This window comes from Populus alba, chromosome 2 (genome assembly GCF_005239225.2).
Source record: "Populus alba chromosome 2, ASM523922v2, whole genome shotgun sequence".
NCBI lineage: Eukaryota > Viridiplantae > Streptophyta > Magnoliopsida > Malpighiales > Salicaceae > Populus > Populus alba.
The window spans coordinates 14811598-14824405 of NC_133285.1; the positions used below are offsets into that span (position 1 = coordinate 14811598).

The 12808-nt window shown below is 32.5% G+C and overlaps 1 protein-coding gene across 2 annotated transcripts; it reads left to right on the top strand.

Annotated features, from left to right (window-relative positions):
- Positions 1-8235: 8235 nt before the first annotated feature.
- Positions 8236-12255, top strand: LOC118049948 (adenylylsulfatase HINT3). Of its 2 annotated transcripts, none has more exons than XR_012169012.1 (7): positions 8236-8733; positions 8877-8932; positions 9367-9424; positions 10631-10697; positions 11389-11502; positions 11635-11688; positions 11778-11849. XR_012169012.1 is itself a non-coding variant. In XM_035060139.2 (7 exons), exons 1-7 carry the CDS (start codon positions 8545-8547, stop codon positions 11889-11891), a joined length of 594 nt encoding a protein of 197 aa, XP_034916030.2. In that variant the 5' UTR covers positions 8238-8544; the 3' UTR covers positions 11892-12255. The 2 variants fall into 2 exon arrangements, 1 of the variants encoding a protein (XP_034916030.2); XM_035060139.2 differs by having other exon boundaries at positions 8238-8733; positions 11389-11444; positions 11778-12255.
- The last annotated feature ends 553 nt before the right edge of the window (positions 12256-12808 follow it).

Sequence of the window (12808 nt, forward strand, 5' to 3'; positions counted from 1 at the left end):
CTTTCCCCGATGCAAACTTTTGTAAATAGTTAAAGCATTTAAAATAATATTTCATGCACTACAGATAAAGAAGACTGCAGCTTTTCCTATTAAAATGAGCAACTTGGAAAGAAAATTATTTTGTAAATGTTGCAAGCAAAAGGGACTCGTTAAGGAGGACTCAACTCATTGGCCCAAAAACACATGCAAGTATACAAAACACAGGGATAGTTTATAAAAATCCCAGCACTGGACGGGCTCATTTCACTTCTATTGTTAAATTAAAGGATTAGGAGTGAAAAGCATTAAAAAAACTACGTACAAAGAAAAGGTGTTGCATTTTTGTCAATTGAAACAAACTTATATGGAAAAACATAGCACAGAGAAGTAAGGATCATAAAATAAAAAAGAGCTAAAATAGAACAAAATGATAATTTCTTTGTTCTTTCTGAGTTACGACTAACTCAAAACCAAAGAGCAATAAAACAAATTAATTTCGGTCCTCTCTTTGTCATTTCCTCAGCTTTCTCGGAAACCAAACAATGCGAGAGTCGTGCAATAATAAATAAAAATTAGAAAAGTTAAAAATAATGGCCCAAATACCTGATAAATTCCAAAGTTTTGCCTTTACCTCGCCTCTCTGCTTCTGTCAGAGAAAATATAAACCCCAAAAAATCAGAGCCTGGGAACACAAAATAAACCACAAATGCATTTACCATACACTTAGAGAGAGTGAGAGAGATGAAGCAGGAAATTAAATAAAAAATGAAAAAATAACCCAAAAAATCTCACGTTTTATTCTTCTGTTTAATACCCAAAAACAAAAATCATACATGGCAGAAAAATTTTTACGATTTATGTCCCGAGATAATATTTATGATTATTTTTTAAAATATATTAAATATATTATTTTTTTCAAAATTGTTTTTTTGAAATTAGTATATCAAAAATAATTAAAAAATATCAATTTTAAATGAAAAAAATACAATTTTTTAAATTTTTTTAGAAACACTTTTGAAATGCTAAAACAAACTAAATATTTTCTTTAATGATAAAAAATAAAAATAAAAATATGGAAAATAAATCCAAGAACTATATAATTAAAATCTTGAAAAGCTTTATTTAAAAGAATACCATGTATGTTTTAGTACATAATAGTTAACCATATTTTTTTATGTCACATACATTAATTTTTGATATTTTCAATGAATGTTGTAACACTCTAAGGAATTAAATGTTTTTTAAAAAAACAAATTATTTTCATTTTCTTGGTTTATGTTATAGTTAACCATTAATTAATTTATGTAAATACCAATCTTAATATATCATTACATTTATTTAATTTATGCATATTATTCTTAGGTATATAAGTTTTATACATTTCAATTGCATTTACATTGCTTGACTATATCAAAATTCAATTCTTCTGAAATAGTATATTAAATTAAATATATTTTTAAAAATAATTTTAAGAGTTTAATTTTTTACATCGATTTAATATATTCAAAATAATAATAATTTTCTAGCTTTTTTATCTCTCAGTATATGGAGTTTGGATGTACTTGAGAAAAGCAAAATGAAAACAATGTAGAAATGTAGATAGAATGAACTCCATGTATCTTTTGCTTTTGAAAATTTAAAAATCTACTTTAGAATTATTTTTATATAATTTTTTTTTTATATTTATCTCAATAAATAAATATATTTACATTTCACATAATTAAAGTGAGTGTTTGAAAGTGTAGTAAATATTTTTTTTTCAAATATATTTTATCTTGAAAATACATTAAAATAATATAGATTTTTTATTTTTTTAAAATTATTTTTAATATTAACGCATCAAAACAATTTTAAAATATTAAAGAAATTAATTTTTAAGCTGCAAAGAATAAGGGCTATAATCTTTGTAATTTTTTTTTATGTCAATAAATAAATATATTTATATTTCACATAATTAAAGTGAGTGTTTGAAAGTGTAAGTAAATATTGTTTTTTGAAAATATATTTTTTTCTTGAAAATACATTTAAATAAAATAATTTTTTTTTTTTAAAATTATTTTTAATATTCATGCATCAAAACAATTTAAATATTAAAAAAATTAATTTTTAAGCTGCAAAGAATAAGGGCTATAATCTTTGTAATTTTTGTTAGTCTATTTTTTCTTTCAAATTTTTTGCGGGTGTTAAAATCTAAATTTCTATAATCTTAAATTTTGTTTCTTACCGAGCTCTATTTTTCTAAATTATGAACGCCCTGCTTTATGTTTTTTGTAGCTTGCCTTTGGAAGATTAAACTTTATGAGTTGTTGTTTGGTAGAAAGCGGAAAGTTTCTTGTGATAAAAAAATAAGTGCTTGGTGTAATTTATAGCAACTTGGCAAGGAGACCAGGGATGGGGCAATCTAAATTTATTGCTTTGTGTGTCCTGGCCAATGCTAATGTTGGGACTATTTGTGGGGCTGTTATCAAGATAATACTGTTTTGGCTTATTGCTCGATGGGAAATATAAATAATACATGATGGGAGACAGCCCACTATCTCGTCCCAATCCTGCATCAAAAGAAGTAAAATTTCCACTAAAATTTAATTTCGTTTTAATATGTTGAATTTCTCTTATTATTAATAAAGGCAAGCAATTAGTACGTACTTAATTATTAATAAAGGCAAGCATCATCACAAATTCTTAAAAGAAGCCCTAGCTACTTGCCAGAACACAACAATTGGAAAGGCAGTGCCAAGAATTTAGAGTCCTTTTTGACACAATAGATGGAAACAAAAACTGGGGGGTGGAGAGCCAAAATTTTCGAACGCTTCTCCATATAAAGATTCCTCGTGGTGGTTAAGGCCTAGAAAACAGCCTCAGCTTTAGGGCACCATGCTTTGCCTCCAAAAAAACCCTCCACTGTCCATCTCTCTCTCTCTCCTTTTCCTGTGGAAACGTGCCGTGTCACTACTGTACATTAAAGAGAGAATCGTGCATGCGGGAATATAAGATTAGGTAGAGTTCGTATAGTATGCGTGCGCCCCGATATTACACAGCTGCCTTAACATAAAGCTCCCCCCTCCTTTATGTATTTGAGTCACTTCTCTTCTTCTTCTTCTTCCTCTCAAGTCTCAACCAAATTAAGTGGCAATCAACTGCAGCGGTACTCTTCGTTTCTGTTCTCACACCATGGTGGTAGCATTCAACTTTGTGGTTATCAAACCCATGTTTAATTCTTTCCTTCAAGAAAGGCCATTTAGACAGTATCCTACTCATTTCCATGAGAGGAGTAACCTTTCAAGCTTCCATTCGTGCAAGCTAGAGATGGTTCTTTCTTGAAGGACCGCTTTGAAAACTCGCAAAGACAACATCACTGTCAAGGTAAGTTCATCTTCTTTCAAAGAGTTTTTTTTTAATTATTTATTAATAATTTTGATTGGTAGACGAAGGCGACGATTTGCGAAGGAGGAGAAGGAACCGAGTTTGAGAACAGATTTTTAAAAGTTTATTACTGAAGAAGAATTTGAAGTTTGTTCCCTCTGGAGTTGACATTTTTTTTTTTAGGATTAATTCTAATATGTGATAGTTTATGAGCATAACAGTTATGTGCCAAAACCAGAAAGAAGACACAAACGATGAAAAGAGCCACAAACGATGCACAACCAAACTGCAGAATCAGACACAAACGGAAAGACACTTTATGCCTAACGAAATATAAAAACACAACTCCAAGCAGACTTTTTACATCGGCAGAGCTTATGAAAATCCCCTTGGAGACTAATCAGTGGAATTAAATGATCTTAGATTGAGCCGGATTGCAAAAGGGAGAAATGGAGCACCAAATATATGTAACCAATTCCTAATAATAATTATAAATTAATAATTAACCAAATGGCTATTTCCTTTGGCAAAGCAGATTGCAAGCAACAGGTAATTAATTACTCATGTATTCTGCAGGGTTTTTTTTTTACAGTATTCATGCATGATTTGCGTGAAAAAGCAAGAAGAGAAGAAGCAACCTGGCCTGGGGGAGGTGCTTGCTGTTGTTGTTGGTCTGTCGTGAGGATGGTGGTCCACGGTGGAGCTGTTGGTGGTCGTCGGTGGAGCTGCTGGTGATCCACTGCAGCTACTGGAGAAGGCAGAAAAACAACGGTGGATGTTGATTGCTAGTGTGGCTTTTGGCTGGGGAAGAGTAGAGGTGACAATGTGTTCAAATATTATAAGAGAGGTGGGAGCTGAGAGATGCATGATTTACGTGGAAAAGCAAGAAGAGAAGAAGCTACCTAGCCTGCGGGAGGTGCTTGCTGTTGTTGCTGGTCTGTCGTAAGGATGGTGATCCACGATGGAGCTGCTGGTGATCCACTTCAGCCACTGGAGAAGGCAGAAAAACAACGGTGGATGTTGATTGCTAGTGTGGCTTTTGGCTGGGGAGAAGGAGACGTAACAATATACTCAAATAACAAAAATGCGAACTAAAATGGAACAGGAAACAATGAAAACGGAAAGGCAAGCATGTATGTATAATGATGCCAACGCCACATTTATTTAATACACCACTAAGAAGATTGAAAAACCTGAAAGCGACTTGACATTCTCCAAGCCTTTTAATTATTTTAAAGGTGATAAGATGGCAGACAATTCAGTATTCAAGGAAAAGAAGACCCGATTACAGGGAAAAAAAAAAACGGGCAGCCTAATTTTTCAACCATCATGATGTCGTTTTTTTAAAACTGATACAGTGATAATATATTTCGTGGGAAAGCGAAAACATCCAACAATAATGCAGAGACGATGGCAGGGAAAACCGTGGGGAAAGCTACAGTACTTTCCCCACGCGTTTTAGAGTTCTTTAATATATATATATATATATATATATATATATATATATATATATATACAAGTCAAAAGGTCAAAAAGTAAGCAACATAGGCGAAGCTTCTCTGTTCTCTCATTAATGGTCATAGAGGTCCGTGGGGGCATCAATTAAGTATCATTATTTTCTCTTCGATTTAATTTTTATAAAACAAAAACAACTAAATTAATTTTTTTTATAAAAAAAAATCAAATCAAATCAATCAATTTCAGTATAATTTTTTAAAATAAAAAATAGTTCAACTGTTTGGCTCAATTTTTTCAAGCATAGCTTTGTTTTTTTCCGATTTTAAGTTTGATTTGGTTTTTTAGGTTTTAGACTTATAAAATCAAAAAACAAACCAAACCGGTTAATTTTTAAAAAAATTTAATCATTGAATTATTTTTTTCTATAATTCAATTTTTTTTATTAGTTTTTTCAACTTAATCAATTTTTTTACTCCCCCCTACCCTCAATACATCAACCTGTGCAAGGAATGGTGGAACAGCTGCATACCCGAGGAGACGGATGGATAAATATAAATAATTTTTCTAAAAAAAAGAAAAAACAGAAAACAAGACGTTGAAGTGACTGGTATGTGTTTCATACAAAATATTATACGATAGTATATACTAGTTTAATTACAATCATCAATTTTCTTTGATTATTAAAAGCTTCATTTCTTAGTAAATTTCTACATATTAAATTACAAATATAACTTAATTTATCATATACATTATATAATTTTTTTTATATAAAGAAGTAATTTAATAGAGGAAAAAAAGTGCTCTCTAAATGAATAAATATTCATACAGTAGGGGGGGGATTATATTCTTAATATTCAATGTTGCCAATTTACAATCCTGAAACTATCAATCCCTCTTAGTTGCGTATATAAAATATTATTATTTTCCATGGATACTTTGTTGTCTAAATATGAAATCACTTGGATATCAAAGCATGCAATAAATAGATAGTAGACATTTATTAGGTTTGATAGATGCTGGATCAAGCTAGGATTCTGTCTTTATTCTTGCATTGATTTTTTTATTTTAGTTAATTAATTGAGTTGATTTATTAAGTCTATATTGTTTGTTATGTTTTATAATAGGTTTTAGGTTAATTTATTGAGTTTAAATTTCAATTTTAATAAAGCTCTATATGAAAATTAACAATACAAGCTTAACATATAAATATCTAAAATAATCTTAAAAAAATAGTCTAGTTTGATATATCCAACCAGCTCGAGTAATTTTTTTTTTTTAATAAATTGAGTTTATAATTTGTAAAATATAAAAAGTTGAGTTTGATATAATTACAGGTCCAAACCTAACCCAATTATATCTATAAATTCTCGTACAATAATACAAATGCTCTATTTAGTAATGCAATTTAATTTTTTCTTAAAAACATTTTTTGAATTATTTTATTTTAAAAATACATTAATAAAAATACCATGCAACATATTACTTTAATGTATTACCATGCAACATATTACTAAACACACGATAACAAGGAAGACTTTGGAGGGGCAGTATTAGGGCAGCGAGCCTCCCTTGTAGGATAAGAGAGAAGGAATGGCCTCGCAAGAGGAACATGCCACTCGACATCCACACATCCACCGGTTATTATTAAAAAAAAAAAAAAAACCAGAGGAGGAGAAATTTTTACTGTGTATGACCAGTTGCTTACCTTGGCGTGTCCTTATTGAAGATATTTATGTGAACAAAGATGTGGTTGCCTAGGAATGAGTTGATAATGGACAAATATTCACGAGGCCCCTGTTTCTCTTAGCCTTATGGACAAATATAAACAAAAGAGAGAAAATTTAGATTGCTAGAAATGTTAGGAGGTTAATTGATAGAAAGCACAAAAGAATTTTTTTTGGTTGGTGAAACCGAGACAGCTGCATTTTATTCATTGTTTTGAAACTGGGCTGTGGATTGATTTGAATCTGAAATTGGGTTAGGTTGAGAAAAAAATAAAATAAAAAAAAATTTGGTGTGATTTAGTGACCGGCAAGATTCGGTCAAAAATTCAGTTGTAACTTGTTGATTTTTGTTTTTTTTTATTAAAACGATGTCGTAGATTCGGTCAAAAATCCAGTTGTAACTTGTTGATTTTTGTTTTTTTTTATTAAAACGACGTCGTATTGATTTTTTTAAAAAAATTAACTCGGGCGACCCAATAACCCGGTCAAAACCCGATGACTGGGTCAAAACCGGAAAGTCGAGCCTTGAATCGGGTCAGCCACTAGACCGGGTCTAAAAAACTATGATTTAGACAAAACAAATAATATAATCAAAACATTTTTTTTAAAAAAAATTGAAAGTAAATTAAAATAATAGTTGATACCATAGTTTTTAGACCCTGCGTGATCCAAGGCCAGGGTTCTGGGTTTTGACTGAGTCACCAGGTCGCCAAAATCATTTAAAAAAAATATCAAAACGACATCGTTTTAGTAAAAAAGATAACGGATTGTAAATCGGGTCAACCCGTCGTGTCACACCAGGTTTTTTCTTCCCTTATTTTTTCTTCAATCCAAACCGGTTCCAGCCCCTGGTCGGTTGAGTCCCGGGTTAGCTCGTCGAGTTGGGTTAGGTTTCAAAACTACAGTTGATATTATCAATAACGATTTATTTTTAAAATATTTTTTATTTAAAATTATATTAAAATAAAAATTTTTTAAGTTATTTTTAACATTGCCATATTAAAATAATCCAAACATATAAATTTTTGTTAAACGCTGGGAACACGTTTGGAAAACAGTTTCTAAATCAAATAACCAAACCAAACTCATTATTCATTTGATTTTATATTTTTTAAAGATTGAATAAGCTAAATTTAATTTATGGGTTTTTTAGTTGGGTTATTATTCATAGGGTTTGTTATAAGGAACCCTTAATTTATAAATTTTTTTTTTGTTTTGGTTTGATTTGGTATAATTTAATTTTTTCAGTTTTGGTTTTTAAAATTAATATCCAACCAAATTGTTTTCTACACTTTCTAAGTAAAATCATTAAAAAAATTCAAAAAAATATTCTATTCAATTAATTTGATTAATTTATTCAAGCTCTATTTTTATGGGCGTGGTATGGTGTAGTCTATGTTCTGCTTTAATTATAAATTTAAAATTATTTAGTTAATTAATATACATTATAATTTTAGATAAATCTCATTTAAAATTCTCTATTAAAATCCTTATTATAATATAAAATTTAATTTTTATATATTTTTTTAAAATGTAACCTCAAAAGGAATATTTAAGAGTGAATTTAAACTTATTTTATATTAAAATTTAATTTTTTAAAATATTTTTTGATATATTGATGTTAAAAATATTATTTTAATATTTTAAAAATAACCATTAAAACAATAATAAATTAAAACAAAACTAATCAAAAGTAAAACAAAACGAAACGAACACTCACTGTTGAAGACAACGATGAACAACCAAAGCGATAAGGCAGGGAGGGTCGAGGGGAACAAAATAATAGCCCCAGAACCAGACAGTCCACAAGTCCCGTACAAAATCAAAGAACGTGGATAAGCAAAGCCAACGCCATCTCTGTAACCTCCTACGATCGAAACACTCCCAACTGACCTGTCTTGTCCTGTCAAAATCCTTCTGCCTCTGCACTTCCAATCCTTTCAAACCCCTTCAATTTTCACGACACAAGTATTTTATGGCGACACAGGCGATTCTCGTTAAAGCAACTAATTTCGCGTGAATGGAGTCACGAAGTAGGCTCTCCATTATCCGCTCCCATCTCCTCCCTGACTCTCCCTCTCCGACTTCACGTTTATCTTCTTCCATCACTTCTTCTGCCTCCATTAATGATGCTGCTGGCGACACGAGGAATCACCAACTAGACTGCGTTTTCTGCAGGATTGTTCGCGGTGAATCCCCTGCGTTTAAGGTAAATCTTTGTGCTTCCTAGTGTTTAAGCTCCAGATGCCTGCAAACTTTGCTATTAGCGTGGTTATTTGTGCAAATCAATGACTTTCTTATATTTTAGCTCTGAAATTTTGCTCCTTCCTGCTGCCCATCTGAATTTTACAGCTTTATGAAGATGAGACATGCCTGTGTATTTTGGATTCTAGTCCATTGAGTCCCGGGTGAGTTATCATGTTCCTAAAGCACTGCCATGTCCTTAACTTTTCACATTCACAATAGTAGAAAACCTCTTGGAATGGATTGAATTCTCATCACTGTGTAAGCTTTATTAAATTACTGGAATTTCTTAGGATGAAAAAGGGAAAAAAAGGGGGGTAATTTTCGTGTAAGTGAAAGTGAGAGAGTTTGATCAAGTAGGCACCAAGGTTGTCCTGGAAAGAGTAGTCTGATAAAACTACCAGTGTGTGTTCTATGTATAGAAATCAACAAAGTTTAACTCTTCCTCCTTAACCAAAGATTGTCTCATATGTTATCATTGTAATGATTTCATGGTCTCCAAATACTTTCAGGATTCCAAAATTTTGATTTTTTTTGGTGTAATTTTGTCTGTGGTTGAATGATGAAATGATATGAAGCTGCAATTTTTTTTTTCCAGGCACTCTCTTATTATCCCAAAATCTCATTTTTCTTGCCTGGAAGCCACTCCTCCTTCTGTAAGTAACTCTCACTTGATGCTAATCCCTCCTAAGTTATTCAAAATTGCTCCCCAACTAAGTACACATAGTATATGCAAGGGATGTTATTACTGGGTTAAACGTAAGAGAAACTCCCAACAAAGCTGAATCTATGCTTGATCAGCTGCCAATAAAGGTGCAAGTGAGCTGTTTTATTGGTCTGCGAGGCTAAAATTGAGGTGTTAGAAATGTAATTTGCTAAAATTGGCTTGTATTCAACTGGAGCCATGCCAGGGCTGACTTGACTGCCTGAGTCCTTCAATAGTTATTGTGCTTTTACCGCCTTTAGCTATCAACACCAAGCTCAGACAAGGAGGCCTATCTTTTGTAGATATGTGGAGTTTGATCTCTGAGGGTTGAAACCTTTTTTCAGCTCCTTGTGTTATTTCTGTACCTACATGATTCCACCCAAGTCACATGAGCAAACTTTTCTTTATTTTTGTTGAGATTACAACCATATCACGTGTCCCCCCCCACCCAATAGTTACCATGTTAGCATGAATTGCATAGTGTTATGAAACCTGGGTTGGACTCTGCATCAAAGATGCAGACATGTTTGGTGCTCAGAAGATGACAAGGTCAATGACTGCACTGAAAGTTTCTTGTTTGAGCAGTGAGAGAGGGGGATAGAGGGAGCCAGGGAGGGGTGGTTACCTGGTCTTAGAAGGCTGACTGAAAATTTGATTATAGAAAAAGAGAGTAATGGAGAGTAGTTCTGACCTTGAAGCTGCAGTGTCATGCTGGTAGTGCTTTACTTTTACTTTTTTAATGGACGGTGTTTCTGAAAAGATATACAACTGTCTTCCTATGAATTAAGAAGTGAGCATTGCTGGGGTTGCAATGTAAGCTAGCCGGCAAGTCCAGTTCTGAATCCCAATCAATCAATTTTCTTGCAGTTGAGCTGGTGCCCTATGCCTTTTTTTTTTGCCTGGTGTATGTGGAAGTCATGTGATTTCATATTGGGGACAAAGGAAGCCCTGTATCAATGTTCAAGTTGGATCCATCTGACCCGGATCAAAATTTGATTTTTCCACCAGTCTGGCCTGGCATACATACCCTTGCATGATACTTCATGTTTTCGTGAAGTGTTAAAGCTAGTCATGTAACATCAAAGTTCAGAGTGTTCCTTTTTTTCTCCGTGAAAGAAAAATCATGGATGTATTTTCTAATACATTGGGTCTGCAGGTGGTAGCAGCAATGTGTTCAAAGGTGCCTTCAATTGGTAATGCAATCATGAAAGCAAACGGTTCTGGTATGTATCCAACATTTCTTTACTGTTGTAGTGATTAACAAACATCCTTTTCCCCCAGCATCTCTGTTTATCCATATTCTTTCCTTCCTTCATAACATGCCTTAATTGTCAACGATGTTGGGGAGCATGTATAAAATTACAGTGGAGTTAGGCTGATGATTTCTCATTTAGAGCTAGGTTTACGTCTGCATACCAAACTCCCAACTAACCTTGACCCAACAAAGAACTACTGTTTTCTGAGTAGCCTGAGTAGTGGCTCAGATGGAACTGGGATTTCAAAAAAATTTCGAGTGTCAAATTGAAAATTTTCAAAACTTTGGGGTGCCATCTCCCCCCCAAAGCAAATCCTGGTCCTTCCCCTGAGAAGTGGGATTGCTGATTGACATCTAGCCACGAACATAAATGAGTTGAAATTCAAGTGATAGCATATCTTTTCTTTTCTTAAATGTTTTTGATTTCGCATGTTGATATTTATTTTATAGGATTGAAGGCACTTGTTTGCACCTTTTTTTAGGGGGGGCCGGGGTGAATTTCTTAAGAAATGAATGCCGCATCTGGCATGACTAGGGAAGCATGAGTTCATCTGCTTTCTCACTGTATTTACAAGTTTTTGGACCATTTTTAAACCTAGTTTTCTATCGAATTTGTGCTCCATCTGAACTTCTGTTCTTGGAATGTTGATATCATACAGATTCTTTCAACTTGTTGGTAAATAACGGTGCTGCTGCAGGCCAAGTCATTTTTCATGTAAGTATGGAAAAATAAAAGCTTGATGTAATAACGATGGATTGCTGATGTGACCAGTGTTAGTGTTTCTTGCTGAACCAAAAACAACACTTTCGTTGCTATTTATTTGTATAGAGAATAGATGCTCTCATCATCTTATAAGCCGTAAGTATTCACTCCTGATTCCTCTTTATCAACATTGAATTTTCAGACGCACATCCACATAATCCCCCGCAAGGCACGTGATTGCTTATGGACCACTGAGGTATGCATCGTGTGTTTTTTTGCTTGATTGTATTGTGGAACAACACAGCAGCATCCTGAGAGAAACATTGGACCAATGACTTTTCACAGAGTTTGCGAAGGCGTCCCCTGAATTTTGACCAGGAAGCATCTAAACTTGTCAATCGTGTTCGAGAGCAGCTATCAAGCATCTCTCCTGAAGACGGAAAAGATTCAAGAATCTAGTCTCTCCTGATCAGCAACGGTTAAAGATCTTCTGATACATTGTCTGCAAACATCGCGAGTCTGTATCGTAAGAGTATACGGTACCAATACATTCGTCTGGTTAGGCACCTTGAATGAGATGCAACGGGTTGCTTTGTTCACTGGAACAATCTGATTCCATAGCCAAGAACAATGAGGCTAATTTCATGTTTGCGCTTGGAAAGTGACCAGAAAGGGTACAGTTTTTCAAGAATAGATAGAGCACAGGTTGGAATAACTGATGGCTGCTGTCATTTCTCAACACAGTTTTGTGGAACTTAAGCAGTTGTTTTGTCACTTTTACCATTTAGCAATGGCTTGTCATATGCTGGCACCTCTTCCCGTCTTTGAAATTAGTTGCCTGCTGAGAGAATGTTTTTTAAAGTTTTTTTTTTATTTGAAAATATATTAAAATAATAATAAAAATATTAATTTAAAGTTTTTATTTTAAAAAATAAAAAATTTAGAAAAGTACAGTTAATTGTAATCCCAAACGTCCTCTTTTAACTGTATTAAATTTGAAATCAAGTCTTTTCATTGAAAACCATCAACCCACGTATTTGGCCCTTTAGAACAAAAGAAAACTTTTGCCCTTTGGTCAGTCTGCTTTTTAATGGTTTCTTTTGAAATATCAAACTTTCTACATGCATGAATTCCATATTATATTTTTCTATCTAGACTGTTTATCTAGATTGTTAGAAAATATAATAATTATGATTATTTTTTAAATATTTTTTATAATAAAATATATTAAAATAATATTTTTTTTTATTTTTTAAAAAATTATTTTTAGCATTTGCGTATTAAAAAAATTCAAATATATATAAAAAAATTTTTAATTTTTAACAGAAAATTAATTTTTTAAAAAATATGGGTCAAATAACTTTATCAATTGGATG

Excerpts from the sequence above, each read along its gene's own strand:
- LOC118049948 (XM_035060139.2), top strand. The coding sequence starts at position 8,545 with ATGGAGTCACGAAGTAGGCTCTCCATTATCCGCTCCCATCTCCTCCCT. Across the intron at positions 8,933-9,366 it reads TCTAGTCCATTGAGTCCCGG|GCACTCTCTTATTATCCCAA; the intron begins GTGAGTTATCAT and ends TTTTTTTTCCAG. Across the intron at positions 9,425-10,630 it reads TGGAAGCCACTCCTCCTTCT|GTGGTAGCAGCAATGTGTTC; the intron begins GTAAGTAACTCT and ends TTGGGTCTGCAG.